This window comes from Saccostrea cucullata, unplaced genomic scaffold (assembly GCF_032062105.1).
Source record: "Saccostrea cucullata isolate Sc308-1 unplaced genomic scaffold, CSIRO_AGI_Scuc_v1 ctg11316, whole genome shotgun sequence".
Classification (NCBI taxonomy): Eukaryota; Metazoa; Mollusca; class Bivalvia; order Ostreida; family Ostreidae; genus Saccostrea; species Saccostrea cuccullata.
In genome coordinates, this window is record NW_026923421.1 from 1 (window position 1) to 20,400 (window position 20,400).

At 31.7% G+C, this 20,400-nt stretch overlaps 1 protein-coding gene across 1 annotated transcript; it reads right to left on the bottom strand.

Annotated features, from left to right (window-relative positions):
- Positions 1-427: 427 nt before the first annotated feature.
- On the bottom strand, positions 428-9,246 carry LOC134263952 (glycine receptor subunit alpha-3-like). The gene is made up of 7 exons (XM_062746298.1): positions 9,168-9,246; positions 5,217-5,284; positions 4,556-4,779; positions 3,297-3,379; positions 2,977-3,171; positions 2,150-2,550; positions 428-1,377 (listed from the first exon to the last, which is right to left on the bottom strand). The coding sequence occupies exons 1-7, from the start codon at positions 9,244-9,246 to the stop codon at positions 1,174-1,176; spliced, it is 1,254 nt and encodes a 417-aa protein (XP_062602282.1). The 3' UTR covers positions 428-1,173.
- Between the last annotated feature and the right edge of the window lie 11,154 nt (positions 9,247-20,400).

Sequence of the window (20,400 nt, forward strand, 5' to 3'; positions counted from 1 at the left end):
CAGAATTATGTGTACAGACTGGTACAAAATCTCTATTACAACAAGGTAAAAATTAGACAAACTCCCACAAACATTGTTTTAATAAAAAACAAACGCCCTGAAATAGGATATTAGCATGGTTTTTGTCTACGCTCTGCAAGAAAATATGAACGTGAGGCTTGCTTGTAATTGACCATTCCTATGTTTCATATTGTAAATATATTTTCTTTTTTGTATCAACGTCATCATTATTATCGTCAGTCTGTTTTTTCTATACCCTTTGGCGGGTTCCGAAAGGTCGTTGCCCATCCGATCCACGAGCTTTAAATTTTGTAACCCTTATTCCCAAGGTAGAATTTTATTACGATATAACATCAGACAATCTGTATTTAACCAAATCAATGATTTAATTTCATCAGGGAGAAAATGAATGCCAAAATACACTAAATAAAAAAAACACTGTTTATTTCATCATTCATTCTTGCTATTATATATAATGCAGAGTTAAACCAACTTTATTCTAACTTTAATTTATTAACCACTTTTCAATGTAGATGGAGCATATTATCAAATATCCATTATCCTCATGGTCAATTTGAATGATACATCTCTTGTTGTATGAAGAGTTCCATTTCGCATAAAGTTTCACCCAAGTTCTTCAAGTTCCTCTTCTTTCATTTTATTTTATCACAGAATTTGACACAGAACGGAAGCACGTGATAAATATATCAATTCATGCAAGTAAAAAGAGCAAAGAACTATTCATTATGATCATTAACATGAATTATGAATAGAACTGACTTTTTTCAGAAAACTGAATTTGTAGAACACTCATTTACAAACACATTTAAGCTTGAGCTTCAGAAAGACAACGAATCGATCGTAAAATCTATGGAATGTAATCTGATTGATGATACTTTCAAACACTCGAAACACTATTCAGCATTCAACATAGTCTATAAAATGTGGAGTTATGTCTTTTTACTCAGTATGTGTTTATTCTTCGAGCCCGCGTTTTACGACATTGTGCTACAGTCAATCATATGTCGTAAACGGCACATGGCATATATGTCTTGAAACTGACGGCTTTCTTTCCATTAAGAAATGATTGAAATATTCGCAATCGGATAAACCGGAGTGCATGCTGGTTATGAAATCATTATCATCACAGTTCATGGTCTCTCTCACTATTCACTAAACGATACTATCAAAACGATCGGAAGTATAAATTGTCCAGTACACTAAATTAAAAATTCCAAAACAAATCGGAAACAGAAAGCGACAGGCTACATCCAAATACATGGCGTGCAACAATCCGGAAAGTTCTCGATGTTTCTGGACAAGAGTTGGGTCCATTTCAGGATCTAGTCGCATCAGTCCCTTGTCATCGACTAAAACCTGAAGTGAAAAGTAAATATTTTACCTTACATCTTTAAGAACAGAAGAGCTGCTTAAACATTACTTCTAATCTAAATAAATAAATCTAATGGCTATCACACTCACTGGTATCACTGACATCGTTTTTGAAATTGATAAACTATTGGCAGTTTGCTTTCGCAACAAATGAAAATTACTCTTTCTTGAATCAAGAGTTTTACAAGTAACAGTATTTCAAAAATTTGAACTGTTTTGTTCAGGAATACTATTTATTCTAATTTGTCATGTAATGATACTGAGCTTATTTGGAAATCCAATCAAAAGTATTAAATCTTTTAAAATATATATATATGAATACTTCGATTACAAAAAAGAAGACAGATTGCTTCCTTCAATCATGAGCGACTAGAGGTGAAGAGCTACATGGAGAGTTGAATGTTTATGTTTTGGCGCTTGAAGTGCTGATTATCAAAACTTCACAGCCAGCCTCGCTTTCCTTTAGTGATAACCACGTGTGATTTGGGGAGAATTCGAACATAGCCTTCTTTCGATCATTCCTGATATTATTTTAGTAAATGTCTAAGTGTGCAATGTTTTCTTTGCCCCTAAGCTAAAATATTTGTCAGTATGAAAAGATATTTTTCCCTTCCATCTGCTCACACAACAATGTTAACTTTGTTCAACGGATACCATTTAGCAATGCATTAAAGGTTACTACACCAAAGTTTTGAATCTTTGACATGTTCTCAATCGACTTATTTTGATAATATTTGGTATCAGTATAAAGACCTACCCCCGATCCTTTCCTTTTCTTTCTTTTTTCACTCAAAGTTGGCAGGAGAAACATTTTTTTGAAACTGAATCCTTTGTTGCTGTCTTTTCTAGCCAGCACATTGGCGACAGCGAACTCAATTAGAGCTGCAAACACGAAAACTAAACACGAGGACATCCAGATGTCAATGGCTTTAGTATATGAGACACGGGGAAGGGTTGCATTGACTGTAGAACTCTGCTGTGTCAACGTCAGAACTGTCAACACACCCAAGGAAATTCGCCCGGGCACGGCATTCACATTAAGCCAAAACGAGATCCAGGACAACATGACGATAAGCATGCTGGGAATGTACATTTGAACCAGATAGTATCCTATGTCTCTCACTAGGTGAAACTCAGCTTGAAGGAGGCTATGATTTCCTGAAAAGAATCATGATTGAATTTTGTTCATTTTAATCGAATGAAATGTATATTATTTTTAAGCAATTTGTGTCACTTATTCCATGTGGAGTCTTAGACAAGACAATGTGTACTAAGATGTTTCGAGGTAGTACGGTTTTGAAAGAAAATAATTTATAGAAAGTTTTTATTTTTGAATACCATGGAAAGATCAAAAACCATCATCAAACAACCGTCATATGGAAAACCGATAAATAGAACTACATGTATACACCTATATATAACCTACTTGTGCATCAAGTTATATTGAAATGGGACCATTGTAGCGTTTTGAACTCTTAGTTCACAAGTACTTGTCTACAATACATTATTCTTAATTTTAATCTGTAGAGCTCGCTTTGTATAAATACTGTTATAATACTTATGATCAAGTTATAATTTCGTTACCTGCCCCTCTACGTTCGTTAAGAGTTTTGAGTGTGTGCTTTTCCACGACCCGGAACTGATTCATTTCTATGTTGTCACTGATCTCCACCGGAATCTCGGTCCTCTGGGTCACGTTAACCAGTCCGGGATGGCTCTCATTTCCGGACGTCTCCATCCCCGCCCACTCCAGGATGATGTTATCTTCGTTGTAGCTGACTATGGACAAAATATGTTTGTTTTTTATTGAAAAAATTTAATAAATGGTGTTGTATCTTTGTTGAATTTTGAGAAAAATGTGAACTTTTTGATGAATGCTATTTTGTTATTAAATAAATACATACAACTCTCCATTTCTATCCTGCAGACTTGTTTGTCGAAGGGATAGTTCCTTAGATCCATTGGACAACTAAGTGTTAATGACAGTCTGAAGCGAAATCAAAGTGGAACATAAACAAGTACGTAATTGTAAATATTTGTCAGTCTTTCCATCCCTAAAATGGGCAAAATGATACGAAATTTTATTCTTAGAAAAAAGGTTGAAAATTATATAAAGATTCTGTAAAAATCATTACAGTCCAAGTTCAAACGCTGAAATTAGGTGATTTTTATATGTACATGGGTAGGATTGGGTGTGATCTTTTCGCGGATGATTGAAAAGAGAATTCGCGCGCGCTTTGCCACCTGTTGAACGCTTACAGGACATGATCAATGAACGCAATGTAAAGTAAAACGCATATAAGAAATTCTAGAGGCATCGAGCGCAGAGGCTTATTCCCTAATTAATGGAAACTTTTTGTTTTACCACAGACCCGTCAAAATTGTTGTCCTGGAAGGTTTATTGTTTATCTCTTGTCGATCACAACAGTGAACTACCAAATTAAATAGATCAAAAATAGAACTGCATCAGGCCGCTTGTCAAAACGGAACATTTTCTAAATACCATGTAAATATAACAAGATTTGCCAAGTCACCTTTCATTCCCCTATGATCGTTCCTAATCATCCCACATTTCAAACAAGAAGATCGAAATGTCAGAAGCTACATACTGAAATGCCTTGCACTACTGGTGCATATTTGTCCCATTTCCTTAGAAAACGTTTTACCGAATCTATTGGAAGGTTTACCAAAGCATTTCTATTCAAAGTTCATAGTCAAAAAGATGAACATTTTATTTTTCTAGGAACATGTATTATCAGATTTATCATATTGTGCAACACTGTCTTTCAAGAAATGTCGTCAAAATTGTATATTTTCTGTAATTTTATTTCTAATATGTATATTTATTTGTATTTGTTCACTCATCCATGACACCTGATCCCATCTCTGATTTTTTGGAGGTCCGTTTTGCTCTGCTCCAATTGTGTATTGTTTAATGGACTTTTGAGTTTAGATACTGTTCCTTATCTCCATGTACATGTATTTTATGTTTTGTATCTATTTAAAATACTACTTGTTCTTATTTCAGATCTTCAAAGTTTTAAGTCATTTTGTTGTTGAAGAACTTTGAGGTATGTACATGTAGCATGGGTTATGACTTATCTCGTAAAATTTCATTCTTTAGAAGGAAAAACTTACTTCAAATTTATATGAAACTTTGTACCTGACAGTATAAGAGACTTTTCCGCCGCTATACACTCGTAACATTTTATTTGGCATGAATACTTGGTGAATAAAAGCCTTTTTCTCGTTAGGAAAAAACAAGTCCGGGGTCCATATGTTGTTCAGCCTCTTTGAGTCAAATTCTAAAACCTCATCACCGAAAGTCCAAACCGTAAATCTGGCATCCAGCCAACTCAAGTGTAGCATTATACTCACAGTAAAGTCCTACACAAAAATATAATATGTAGCATTATTCTCATAGTATAGTCAGGCAAGAAAATGAAACATACAGCAGCATTTTCAAAGTATAGCCTGACAGGAAAATAAAGTATACAGCTGCATTTTAAAAATCTTAACAGTGAAATGAAATAAGTGTCGATTAGAGGGAAAATTCACAGATCTATCAGCAAAAGATGAGCCATATCTAATTAGAAATCAATTAATTATATCATCAAAATATTATCGAGATACAGCGAGATTATTATAGTTAGTTTCAAATTTTCTTTCTACTAAAACTTTAATGTAAGATATAAACAAAATTAATTTTGCTGAATTACAGGTATAATGTAAAAACTAGGTAACCATTCTTTATTACAACTACGTATTACTTCAATTGATAAAAGAAATACAATAATACCGTTTCCATAAAGCGATTTACATACCATATCTACTTCATTAATGGAATCGAAACTGTCGATGGCAAGCTGGCATTCTACTTTTGTTGCAAAGTCTAAAAAAATAAGAATTGACGATCATAAATTCAAAATATAATTTACCCAAAACCCAAGTAAGAGGAAAACACAAAAGAAATGGCAGACACATTTAAAGATAAGAAAACGCACAATGCAAACTTTTATTAATAATGTTAAGAAAAAATTATAACGAAGCATTTTTCGCTCTGGTAGTTCTTGATGCCACTTCTGGGTAGAGAAAATCATTTGACTGTTCAGAAACGCATGCATCTGTACCAATAATCCTTTGCAAAGCATATCACTGACAAACTACGAGAAACAATGAAAGTTTTAAAAAAGCAACAACAAATTTTGCTTTACTTAAAACTTCAGATAGATATTCAAAAATACCAGTTTCTGTGAATTTATTTTTACCTCATTGTATCAAAAGTTTTATGATACAATTTAGTAAAAGGTTGTTACAAAAACAAGTGCAATTGCAAGTATCGTTTGACGGCACGTGAAGTTATTCTCGTGCGGTTTGTCTGAATGATTGATTGCAAGTAGTTTTACGTCCCTTTCGAAAATTTTTTCACTCGTATAGAAACTTCACTATATACATGTACCGGTGAAGTGTTTCAAATGTAGACATATAGGGCACTCAGGGCAATTGAGCAGTGAGGGCCATCGTGCCAAGTGCCAACGCCTTCCATGAGATGTATTGGACTTCAGTTTTTAAGGTGTAATCCTGAAGACGCTAATTGACTTTCCTTGCTATGCCGGTTGCTTGACTAAAGGACAGTTACTAACTACCTGTGTATACATCTTCGGATACAGTAATTTCAATTACATGGACTAGTCTAAAGACTCGATCGATTTAACATGCAAGTGTGCAATTATTTTTCATCATAACAAGCTAGTTAACTTAGAAATGACACTGAAATACCATTTTTAACATATCGCTGTGTTTTTCTTGTACACAAGCAACTTCGGTGTTTTCTGTCTCAAATTGAAATCAACTCCCTTTTTCTCCTGGGGTATGTTATTTGACAAGCAATTAACGCTCAGGAGTGACGAGGTTGCGGGTGGATAACAAAATACTCGCGCTGGGATCAGTCCCCCAATGATTGCTATTGAACGCGAGATTTCCATCAATTATTACATACAATTATTAATCACTTTAAGTCCAGTGGGATCTGACTGACCGTAGGAGAATGGTATACACTATAAACGTGACTCAACTTGCGGTAAATTGCGAGATATTGGTTTTGGGGTCAACAGAAAGTTCCGTATTACATGCTCTATTTCAAAGCTTGGCTAGATACTATTTCAAACAATAAAACAGCCTAAACATTTTTTTTGAACGATTAAAAGCATAAACTGACGTCATTCTAGATTATCTAGAAGATAATTCTAAACTAGCTGAGTCAGCAAATGGATGCAGAACCTACTGCTTTTTTACAATATCTTTATCAATGTTGGTCTTGTTTTGTATATATCCTTCGAAATCTGAGTTACTTCTTGTGTTAGTGAGTATATACAAAAAAGAATCTCTTTATCCGATGAGAAATTGCTAGTCGGAGACCCTTTCATTAAAACAGCATTAGTGATATAAATTTTTGTGAGTAGTAAAACTCTTGAAGTTTGACGTCAGACGTAATGTAATCAGATAAAGCGGAACACGGCTTGTTGACCATAAAATATTTAATTCCGAATATTTACATGTACAAACTAACTTATCCGCTACAATGTATCCTGACGAACAGGAAAGAGCAAAGAGCAAAGAGGTTTTTTATGTCCCCGCATTTGAAAATTTTGAGAAAATATTGTTTGCTCTCTCTCCATTCACTTGCCTGTCTGTTTGTCTACAAAAGTTTAAATTTTGGCCTTTGATTGGTAAGACTTTTAACGGTCGGTGCTAGGGCTTTCATACTTCACATGTGCATTACTTTTGATAAGACCATCCATTCGGTACTGTCATGTAAATTTTGAATTTGTTGTAAATTTTGAATTTACCCTGTGGCAGTAAATACTAAATTTACAAATGACAACCGTTGTCAAAATTCAAAATTGACATGACAGTACCAATAATTTTTACCTTGTTGGTGTTTGAGTTTGACCCACTTTTGTAAACTTTAACATTGGTCATAAACTTTTAAACTCTTGGAAGTAGGGTTTGAAATTATATTTCACGTGTTTTTCTTGAGAACAGAAGTTTCTTTGAGTACTACCAATTCTGAGCTTTTGACATTGACCTTGGAATTTGACCCTCGTTTGCAAAACTTAAATCTTGACCATAACTTTTGAACAATCGGTTTGAGTTTCCTTACATCTTACGTTTTTTTTTCTTGTGACAAAACCTTGTGACAAGCGTATGAATATTTTCTATTTTAACCTTGGTATTAACTACTTTTGAAAACTGTTATTCTAGAATATATATAGGTGTTACAAATGTATAAGACTGGGAGCAAGGCTTTCATAGTTCATATGTGTATTTCATGTGACAACCTTTCCTTGGGTACCTTGGACTTGAAGTTTGGGCACATTTTAAAAAATAATTTCCTTAATCATAACATCTGAACAATGAATGCTTTAATTGTCTTTAAGCAAAAATCTGTTACAGTAGCTCACTCTATAGAGTGCTATATCATATCATTTGAACTATGGAAGTTTTAATTGTCTTCAAGTAAAAATCTGTTACAGTAGCTCAATCTATAGAGTGCTAGATCATAAAATTTGAACAATGGATGCTTTGATTTTCTTTAAGTAAAAATCTGTTATAGAAGCTCACTCTATAGAGTGCTAGATCATAACATTTAAACTATGGATGTTTTAATTGTCTTCAAGTAAAAATCTGGTACAGTAGCTCACTATATAGAGTGCTAGATCGAGCTTGAGTGAGTTTTTGTGGAAACATCTCAAATATATAGAACATTACAAACACGTTTAACATCATATATATATAATCCAAATGTCATTTGCAAGGAAATCAATTTTAAAAGCCAATAGTACTTTTAAATGGCTCAGACTTTTCCTTGTCAATTTTTACAACCCAAAGATTCTCTTAATCTCATCTGATTTCGGACGTGGAGCCAAAACACACTGTATCTAATTTGTTCCCTTTATTTGTTTAGCTTATTTACATAACACTCAGTGCACCAACAGTAAGCACATCTTAATGTTTTGGACATAATGTCTCTGACCAAATGATATATGCATAGTTATTCTGTGAAATGGGCTGTCTTGCATGAATCTAAATCCCCTGTATTAAGCTTATACAAGTCCCATTCCATTGCAATGATAAGTTTTGCTTTTTATTAATAGGACGAAGGTTACCAGAATTACTAAAATTCTGAAATTTTGAATTAATTCTCGATAAATTACTTAAGTATTTAATTCAATTCCATGCTTGTTATCTTTATAATACATTGTGTCATTGTTAATTAATATGAATTACAAGATCAAAATAATCGAAAAATAAAGAAAAAATAAATTCGAAAAATAAAATAAAATTATACAAAATTTTCCCCTTTAGATACCAAATAGAAATAGAGGAATATAATAGTCGTAGAAATGCATGTATATGTTAAGAATATTAAATATATAAGCTAATCATTAATCTTGCCATGATAACGTCAAACGTAAAATGAGGTTTACAGCAAGCCGGGAATGTACACATTTGTTATAATCATAAACATTTCGGTTAATCACACCATTCACGATATCAGAAATAAACATGTTTTCTAATGCATATATTCTGAGGAATCTGCGTCTGGCAACTCATCTACGATTTATATTTCGCTAGGTCACGGTGTCTACAATTTGACATCCGTAAAATACCACATATACCCTAAAAAGATTTACAGCGTTGCTTTCTTTATGTGCCAACAGACAAGAAAAAGTGCAGATAGTAATAATCCAAGACTTCCCTGTCCCTCTTACCGTCGTTAAAGTTTGGTGGTGAGTTACCAATCTTCTGTTCTATCAGCGCAATCTGCTCAGTTCTGAAAAATAGATACATATATGACTTAACATCCATTGAAAGAAAGAATTTATATGTTTTTTTTTTCCTTGATTTATCACTTACCGATGCATCTTTATTATAAATGATATCCCTGCTATCCCAAAAATTAAATAGCTGTGTAAAATTGCAACATGACAAAAATATTGAACATTGCCACTTATTTTTTTACCGAGAGACGTTTTTAATGTTAGTTAATGCTAGGAATATTCAACGAAGGTTTAAAGCAATATCAGCAGCATTTTTGAAAGATTGATTTTGCTGTTAAAATGTGTTATTTGTATATAACTTAAACCTTTACGATTAATTAGACTAAAGTGAAGCAGAAGAAAGACTTCTATATACAATCCAATACACAGTTTTGTGTAAGAAATTATTATATAGTCCAGGACGACAACAATGTACATTTGATTCAATCGAAGCTTATAAATATTTCTTCCATCGCAAATATGAAGAACAGAAGTTTATTTACGAGGGGTGATCAAAAAGTTCGCAAACTAATTGAATAACTTCCATACAAGAAACAATATTTGGTTTTAATGCTGATTATATTTTAAATTAATACTCCCCGATTTTAATGCAAATCAACCACCGTTCTGCGCATGCGCGAATCACGTGATATTTGCGGTCACGTGACCCCCTCTGTAGCGTTCTGTCACAAAAGTTAAAAGATTTTTCTGAGTTTTATATTTCTTTCCATGTGAGTTAATTTTTATGACAAGAACAGTTCATTTGTCAGAAATGGTCATATCTCGGCAACAGAATGGGTGGATAATAACATCCTTTCCAAAAATAAGCATGGCGACCATTAAAACACAAATCTTCTGTCTCAGGAGAGACCTTTATTCAAGGTGGATAGAGAATGGGTGCATCCTTTTTATCATATCTAATATGTTTAAAATCTAAAGTAAACGATATCTTAGGTATTTAATACTTATATCATTGTTCAAATATTCAACTATTTTTCAAAGTGCTAATTGGAGGTCTTTGATAGCAAATTGCTTAATTAAAAATACATATCTTTTCAAACTTGCTTTCAATGGGCAAGATGACAAGTATCATTTTTAACCATCAGCCTTCATTCACTAAAACGATTAATCCAATCATTAATTGAATTTATAGGAACTCTATTTATCTCAATAAACTGTGTACAAATTATTATATGATACTGTAGAGGGATTTCTAAGATAGTACAATAAATTGTACAGTCGTTTGTTGAACGAGTTCGATTGAGACAACCATTTTTCGTCACAAGTGACCTAAATAGTGACGTCATTTTCACATTGTGACGTCACGAACAAGGAGAGAAACTTTATTCAGCATATGCTATTTATAGACCTTGTGTATGGCAAAATTGGCTATGTGTGTACCGAATTTCATTCTAATCTGAATTGTGGTTTTGTAGATATAGAGATAGTTTGCGAACTTTTTGATCACCCCTCGTATGTTATTTTTTCTGTCATTGAAATAGTTATTTACAATTTTGCAACAAAAAATTCAGACATCAAAGTTGCTCACATTGCTTTAAATAATTATTTGTAGAACAAAAAATAGAATAAATTTATAGATCATTCATTTAACATGCCAAAAGTATGGGAAAATCAAGAAAGATATACTTGTTTCTAACCTGAATTTTGACAAAAAGTTACAATATTTTTGATACATACTAATTTTTTTGATAGAATACGATACTTCTACAAAGAATTATAGCTCTCATTCATAAAAGCTTTCTGTAAGTAAATATTATGTTAATTGTTTATTTTAATCCTTAAATTTTATATTTTATTAGTGCAAAAGTTCACAAAATAATATACGTGCATTATTTAGTAATAGGAAATATTATTATACAAATATGGACTCAATGTAGGGCAATATGCATTTATAATGACCCAGGATGACTGAGATATTGACTGAAGATACATGTAGTATATTGACCGAGGGCGCTAGCCCGAGGTCGATATACTTCATGTATCTGAGGTATATCTTTTTGGGTATTATAAATGCATATGACTGTGCATTGAGTCCATATTTATTATATTATATAAATAATAATTTATCAAATTTATTAGTGCAATGTATATCATCCTATTATTTACAGAGATAGTATTAACCATAAATAAGTTGAATGTAAATGTTTCAGAATTCATTGAATATTACTGAGAGGAAATTGTTTCGGCAATCAATTTCCCATATCATAATAATGACGCAATATATCTATCTCCGAATAACACAGAGTACCCCCTCCCCCATGTGAGAATCACTCTCGTTTACACTTGCAGACGAAATGCACTGACAAAATAAAAATACCTAAGTTTTCTAAGAATTGATACAATCTTACATGGCATGCTTGTCTATATTTTCTTTAGTCTCCGTAATCGCGTAAACAGCGTCAAAACTCTGCTCGCCGAGTGGAAAGGTCGATCTCAACCATGAAATGGTATGTGCTAATTATTCCCGAAAAAATATTCACAAATATCCTAGTAATTGTTTTGTATTATCAGCCTCAGAGTTCTTCACTATATGTTTTAAATTTTCCTCACCTACAACTTGCGAACTTCCATTTTTGTCTAAAGTGAAAGTGAAAACGAGGCAGCTCGTGCGAGTCATTATTCGCTTTCAGTGGTCGTTATTAAAAAATAAGTACTTCGTATTGACCAATCAGATTACCGGATTTCACAAAGTTATATAATATAAGATAAGATTTTTTGCATTGTAGTGATGACGTTTTATGAAATATTATATATTGAGTTTCAGTAATTTTATTAATGCATGGTTAAAGATTATTATTTACTTGTAGATGAAAAAAGACGGGCTTTGATTTGCATACTGACTCTTTCCTTTTTTTTTTTTTTTGATTTTGAGATATGCTAAATGAGCAATATCTATGCAACAAATTATCAAATATTCAAATATTTGTGCCTATTTTCAAATATTTGTACCTATTTTCACATTATTTGACCTACCTTCAAGAATAAAAAAAATAGTTACAACAAAAATAAAGGAACTTGTAGACCTAAATGGATGCGCAAAATATATGAGAATAACTAGAAATTCTTGTTGCTACAGCAACAAAGAAGGTCTTCCGTTCTCCTCTATTTATCTACATGAATGAGCTTTTATCTATGTTAAAAAGGCATATAATATTTTTAATGATTTCAGGAAAACAAACAGCCGGAGGTGTATCTTACCAAGATTCTTTACTTTACTTTAGACAATTATAGTCTTAATAACATTTACAAAAATCATTTTCAATTTTTATCACTTCCTGTGATGACCGGAAGTGACGGCGTACGCATTTTACCCTATGTTTTTTGCCCAATCTGCATGTTGTTTTATTCATATAAATTTAAAGTCTTGATCTGTTACAGTTTAAGAAATCTCGTAATATTATCTTCTCATTTTGAGGACAAAAAATCACGTGACTGGAAGTAAATTTTTGAAAAGATATTTGAGGTTACTCTAGATATTTCAGTCTAAATAACATGTCCTAAAATCATTTCTAATGCTCTTCTGATCAAAAATATTTATGGGATAGTATAATACTTAATTTATGCAGTTTTTCTTTCATAACCGGAAGTTGTCCATTTTGTTTCCAGTTTGACATATTTAAAACTACAAAAAAGATGCTATAATGTATTACTAAGAAAGATTCCATAAGAAAAGTTTTTATTCATTTGTTCACTTCCTGTGACAACCGGAAGTGACGGTGGACAATCTTTTCCTGACTTGTTTTGCCTACTTATCAAGATCTACCACTTGTAAAAGTTTGGTGTCTTAATCTCTTACCCTTTACGAGATCTAGTTATGATAACTTCTCATTTTAAGGACAGGAAATCACGCAACCGGAAGTGAATTTTATAAAGATATTTGGCGTTACTGAAGACAGTTACAGTCTTAATAACATATCCAAAATCATTACAAATTCTTCATCTATAAAAAATATTTAAAGGAAAGAAAAATACTCAAATTATGTAGCTTTTCTCTTATAACCGGAAGTTGTCTTCTTTGTTTCCGGTGTAACTGACTTATTTCAAAACTTCAAATAAGATGCTATTATGTGATAAAAAAAGTTTCCATAAGGGAAAGTTGAATTTTAAACTTCTTTGATCACTTTCTTGCACGACCGGAAGTGACGATTAGACGATCTTATCCCCCATGGAATTGCTTACTCATCAGGATATACCACTTGTACACTGTAAAAGTTTGGTGTCTTAATCTCTTACCGTTTACGAGATCTAGCTATAACTTCTCATTTTGAGGACAGGAAATCACCAGAAGTGAATTTAAAAAATAAAAGTTGATGTTACTGTAGACATTTGGAGTCTGAATAACATATTTAAAAAACAGTTGCAAACACATTATCTATAAAAATATATATTGGAAAGAAAATACTCAAATTATTTAGATTTTCTCTTATAACCGGAAGTTGTCGTTTTTGTTTCCGGTGGAGCTGATATATTTTGAAACTACAAATAAGGCGCTATAATGTGATGCAATAAACGTTCCATAAAAGAAAAGTTGAAATTTCCGATTTTTTGACCACTTCCTGTGACGACCGGAAGTGACGACGGACAACCTAAACCTATATAATTTGGCCTTCTTGTCAAGATCTACCACTCCTATAAGTTTTGTCAATATCTCTTACCGTTTCCGAGATATAGCTATAAGAACTATTCATTTTGAGGACAGGAAATCACGCGACAGGAAGTGAATTTTCCAAAGATATTTGAGGTTACTGTAGTCATTTGCAGTCTTAATAACATATCTAAAAATCATTTCAAAAACTTTATCTATAAAAAATATTTATGGGAAAGAAAAATACTGAAAATATGCAGTTTTTCTCTTAAAACCGGAAGTTGTCGTTTTTGTTTCCGGTGAGACTGACATATTTCGAAACTACAAGTAAGATGCTATAATCTGATGCAAGAAAACTTTCAAAAAAGAAAAGTTGAAATTTTCGATATTTAGGAACACTTCCTGTGACGACCGGAAGTGACGGCAGACGATCTTAACCCAAATGGATTTGCTTACTTATCAAGATCTATCATTCCTGTAAGTTTGGTGCCTAAATCTCTTACCGTTTCTGAGATCTCACTCGGATTAAATTGTTTTGAAAAAAGCGGAAATCGGACATATCTGACGACCGGAAGTGAATTTTGAAACAATGAAAAAAACGTCTCGGGGTATTTTCATTCTCTATCATCCCTGAAAATTTCAGGAAAATCCGTCCAGCCATCTCTGAGAAATGCTGCCGACAAGATTTGGGGAAAAAAATAATAATAAGAATAATAATAAGAAAAAACAGTAGAATCACTATAAGGTCTTCCGTCTGAAACGGAAGACCTTAATAAGACTTACTTTAAATAATTGAGCCCATCATATTCTAAAGATATTTATTTACATTACAGTTGAATTCATTTCAAGTATATTTAAGTTCAATTTTATAACGTGTACATACTTTGTTTTATTAGTCCTTTGACAATAGTTACTATTGATTTTAAAATAAGTACAATTAAGACATGTCTACAAAGGATTTGACAAATGAATTAAATCTATGAGGTTCACTTCATTTGCACCTATGTATGTTTCAATTATACTTCAATTATGTATCAATTATTATATTGATCTTAAATTACTGAAGTTGGTATACTTTTTTTCATTTCTATTATATAACAACTACATGTATCTTCAAACCAATTGTACCTTTATCAAAACGAAATTAAGGATGACGTTTACTCAGGTTTCAGAAAACAGAAAGGAAATTTTATAAAGTATGATATGTTAAATCAAAAATTGTTCTAAATGGATAAAATTACAAAGTTTTAACTCAATATCAATTTAAAAATTTCATATTTTATTATTTGAAGAAAATATACAGGTACAAAAGTCGGTGTATGGTAATGCAGAGGAAATTCGGACTAAATTCTTTTAATTTTTCATTTTTATCAAAATCTTTTACTTCTTGCAATATTAATCACAATGTAAACGTTACATGTTTTTTAGACATCATTTTGCAAATTTTATATTTCTTAAAGCTCATAAATTATTTCAAATAATTGAATGCTATCAAATGAAGAAGTTCAAAAATATGAACAAAAACCATTGCAGCCAACATATCTCAATAATTTGATCATTGACCCCATATAATGTTAATACCATGAGAATTACGACAAGAAAGGTAATATGAGGCTGTAAATAATTAAGAGTTCTTATCAGTCAGATTTTTTAAATATTTGATTAAAAATGGGGGGAAAATATAAATATGACAGAGGAAATTCGGACTGTAATAATTATTAAGTTTATGGCCCAAAGTCTAATCTTTTCTTTATATGAAGCAACACTGTTCCATTGCTATAATATTTCATTATTTAAAGAGTTTTGTTGCTTGTAATATTTTGTGAGTGAAGAAAAAATTGGTCATAGTGTGAAAATTGAGGTATTTCCTGAGAAATACTCAGAGGCCACCAGAATGAAAAGTAGGTCATTGACCTAGTTATTTGAAATTGAAATTTAACACGAGCATTATAGGTGTACATTGTACTATAGGTGGTTTTTCGTTCTTATCATTGGAATTTTAGTCATCTGAGTAAAGGTATACCTTAAAATACATGTAAGTTTAACGTAGATATATCTACAGGTACATGTACAAATCAAACAATTAAATCTAGCTCCAAATAAATAAAAGATGGGTAAAAATTGATTGAAAAAAGGTTAAAATGAATCAAAAATAGGTCTAGATGATTACATGTATACATGGAATGTTAAATATAAACAAATATTTGTACATACAAGTATCTGTGATTGATTTTACGATAGGTACTGATATTGATTTAAAGATGTGTCCAGTTAATAATCTCCACAATTAAAATTAAACTACATGTAGGTATTTATTATTTAAACCTATCTTCAAAAGGATTTGAGGATAGGTTTAAATCAAGTATGCCTAGTTTTAATTTAATTGCATCCATCTTAAAATCAATTATACTTATCTGAAATCTTTTTAAAACCAATCTTCAGTGTAATTAAGTTATTTTCAAATCCATTATACCCTTCTCTAAAAGAATTAAAGATGGGTGTTATTGATTTAAATCTCTCTTCTATTCAATTGATGACAGGTACAACTAATTCGAAGAGAAGTATAAATATTTGAACATAGAGAATGATACTAGTTCATAAATATAAATTATGTTATTTGGCGTTCCATCCAACTATAGCTTTAAATAATTAAACCTAGGTTAAAAGAAATAATATTAAATCTCTATAAGTTTTATACAGGAAAAGTATGTACATAGCCTTTGCTTGCTTCGTAATCCTTGCTGAATTATTACTGAATGTTAAAAGTAGGAATAAAATTGATCCTCCCACTCCTATCCTTAATTTTTAACTGGTACATGAACATATATGTTTGATTCAATTACAGATCGGTTCAACTTAATTATACCAATTAATAATTATTTGAAAATATGTACAAATTGTAACTTTCCAGCTTTCTTCAAACCTCTTTAAATGTACCTATTTTTGATAAACTGAAGATAAGATATTTGGAAACGAATCTTTAATTCTTTTAAAAAATAGGTAAAAAATTGATTTGAGGTAAATACAATTTTTTGAAGATAGATATAAACAATTAAATATATCTTAATTTGGCATCTATCCCTTAACTCAATTAAATTGCATTCACACATCGTTAACAACACGATGCTTGTATCCTCAACATGAGTCTCTCAAGTTACAAGTTAGTATTTGCAACATAACAAGATATCTTGAATGAAGAGTAAAAAAGCTGTTATATTCATATACCAGTAAACATATAAAAAGTATTCATATCATCCTGTTATGTAATGGGGAAAATCTTTAAATTTCAAAGCTTAATTTTTTAGTTTCAAGACAGATATGAAAACATCTTAGCAACAGGGATACTAACTCCCCGCTTCCATCATGGACCACCGATAATTGACTAATAACTTTAATTTTCATTAGTGTGTGGAGTAAATCTATATTTCACAAGAAGAAGAAGAATCAGCCTGCACTTGTTTTTTTTTTAATTTAGGTATAACACTACAATTAACAAACTTTATTGAAAATTTACATTGAAATAAATAAATGTAAATTTCTATGCATAAGGTTTATAATAAATGATTTATTTATATATGTTAAAAAAAATATCTGAATAGTCTCTTCACCAAAACATGAGGCAAAAGTTAAAGCAATAGAAAAAGTAGATGAAAAGTCTTAAAAAGAGCAAAGCAAAAGATGTCTGAAACTTACTAAAGCACCATAGAATCGATTGCATGTCATTTATTATATTCTTGGCTATCTGTTAAAAAGATTGAAAATAATCCTCCAATACGTCATTAGTGAAACCTTATAGAGTCTTTTTAATGATCCTGGCACCCAAATGCTGGCATTGTTTTCTACTGTTGATGGTTTCGAATCAGACACAATTTACAAGAATGTCAAAGCATGTTTATATATCATTCCGTGCAAAATCGAAACATCGTATATAACTGTCAAAATAGCCGGGGCGGTCAAAGGGTTTGTACTTAGACGTTTAGTGCAAAACTGTTAACATATATTATTGTATACAATGTACAAAACTATTTGCACACTTTTTAAATGTGTACATGTAATTTGTTTCGCATTATTTTAGATAAATAACCAAAGGATTTCTAGGACACAGAAATGGTTAAATATTGTAACATATCACTACTACAGTCGTCGCATGGCAACTCATTTTGAGATACTGAAAATAAAGAGTGTGCACTATGAAAACAAGTAAATTATACATTCAAAAGCATGACAACCGTGTGATGTCGGTGTCATGAAGGTCAAGCAGCATAATGATTAATTAGGACAAGATAATATTCAATCAGCGAATGACAAATTTCCATCATCGGAGTTTCCCAGAGGACTTTCAATTTCATTACTCCCAAGCTGTAGCGTAGGATGTTTGTATTTACATCAGTAAATACTACAGGGGTATATTTAAGTACAATCACATTTCGTGTAATAGAAATAAGTAAACATTATCACAAAATGTCACAACAAAATAAGTACAATTCATTCCTTCTGACCGAAGCTAATTTTTAAGAAGCGAAAAGGCTGAAGTGGACAGGATGAAAAAATTGGAAAAGAGACTATGGAAATTTTTCATTGAAAAACCTCTTTGATAAAGAAATAAAAGAGCTAAGCGTTGTGATCGTGAGTATGCTCAAAAAGAGTTGTTTGCTTGTTTGCTTTAAGATACATTTATTCATATTGTCCTTGAACAATCTTCATAATTATACTTTAAGATTATTTCCGAAACGTAGCAAGCTACTGACATTTAAATTGATGAAACAAGGATATCAACAGTTTTGTCTAAAGTCAACATTTCCAAAATTTTATGATTGAGATATCGACATTGTCGGCAAATACAATCTAGCATTAAGTCGAATTTTGAATGATGTTTATCATACAAATTGTTAAACTATTATTTTCACATTGAATTGTCTAGGGATTTTTATTTACCCGATCATGTCTAGGGCCACACTGTGGGTGTGACCTGTAGACAGGGGATACTTTTCCTCCATTGTAACTGATCCCACCTCTGATGTTTTCAGAGTTCTGTGTTTCTTGCTACTGATTTGTAATTTTCAATTGAATGATTGTTATCTTTCATGAAAGTAAACTTTGTAGTTTTTACTCCGTCTTAGAATAAAAAGTCCGAACTTTGAGTATATCTATACCTTATCAATTATTTTGTCTTCTAAGTCAAAATAATGATAAGTCTTACAAAAGTATCAATATTCTTGCCAAAGATTTTACACAAAAAAGTAAAATTGTTAAAACACATCTTAACTGTAGTAATTATATAAGATCTAAACGATTTAAAAACATGTAGAAAACATTATTTACAGAAATAGATTCCTGAGTCAATATGTAAATGGTATTTAAAATACATTTAGGGCAACACAGTTAATGGACAATTGATGGTCCTCACGTGTTGTCATTTCTCTGCTTTTCACTGCTTCATGTTATTAAGTAACAGAGTACATAGGTTGGAAAAATTTAAATATGAATCCCCCCAATGCAACTTTTGCTTTAATCACTGGTAATGTGATTCATTAGACCAAAATACGACCTAATGTTATGCTTAAGTTCTAAGTACTTGTAGGAAACAGATTCTTTCTAATCACTAGTTAGAATGGGGAATACAGGTCTATGAACTGGTGTTGCATACAAAATTTTCCCGTCTTTTCAGTTATGAAGTTAGAATACAAAATGGCGCTATATTGACACTTGTACGAGTAGTCAAGTTTCTTAAGGGAAAGATGGACATCACTCTCAATTAAGGACCCCAGATAATCAAAGATGTTAAACATACCACACTTAAGCACGAAACCATGTCTCTATTCAACGACCGGACATTGCCGTTGCGGAAGATTTATTTTAGATTTCTTCGATCTGTAAGAATAGAAAAAAATGAAATAAACGCCAGTTTCTTTCAGCCTACGTCAACGTGATGCCGCTGAAATTAGCCCTCCCGGCAAGCAACCGATGGCACCCAACCCATCCGAAACCAGGTACAACAAACCCAGACCGATTGTCTGATAAGATTAACGGAAAGGAAGATGGTATTATTTTTTCTCTCTTGTTTAAAACTTAGGGCTTTAAAAAATTACGATGCAAATAAGAAACCTTTTAACACAGATTAAATGAAAGAATGAAACGCTAGTAATAAATGTTCTTCCTTTTAATTAGCTTAGTTATCAGTTAAATGTCTGCTACTACGTTTATTCCCAGATTTCAAGCCAAAATTCTCTTTACTAACAAGCTTCAAAAAACTCCAATGTTCATTATAAAAACCTAAATACTTTGAAGTAAAACGGCATTAAATGGTAGTATGCTAGGGGGAGATTTTAACGTTTGAATGTTCACAAAATACAATTAAGAAACACTGCCGACCGAATATACAACTTTCCAATATTTCTTTCCATTAATTCCATTACCATTGCAACTGTAACAATGATATATTTTTAAAAATAATTGTTGAGATGATTAATTTCAACAAAAATTCTAAGGAAAATAATTAAAGAGATATTCAGTTTGTAATGTAGTTGCAAATAGAAGGAAAGCTGGTTTACAAATTGATTGCCGTTTTAACAAAACACT

What these genes read in the sequence shown, in the direction of transcription:
- LOC134263952 (XM_062746298.1), bottom strand. Translation starts at nt 9,246, where the DNA reads ATGTATCTATTTTTCAGAACTGAGCAGATTGCGCTGATAGAACAGAAG. An exon ending in ACCACCAAACTTTAACGACG is followed by an intron (nt 5,285 to 9,167) that starts GTAAGAGGGACA and finishes TTATTTTTTTAG; the next exon opens with ACTTTGCAACAAAAGTAGAA. An exon ending in AGAAAAGGAAAGGATCGGGG is followed by an intron (nt 1,378 to 2,149) that starts GTAGGTCTTTAT and finishes TTTTCACTTCAG; the next exon opens with GTTTTAGTCGATGACAAGGG.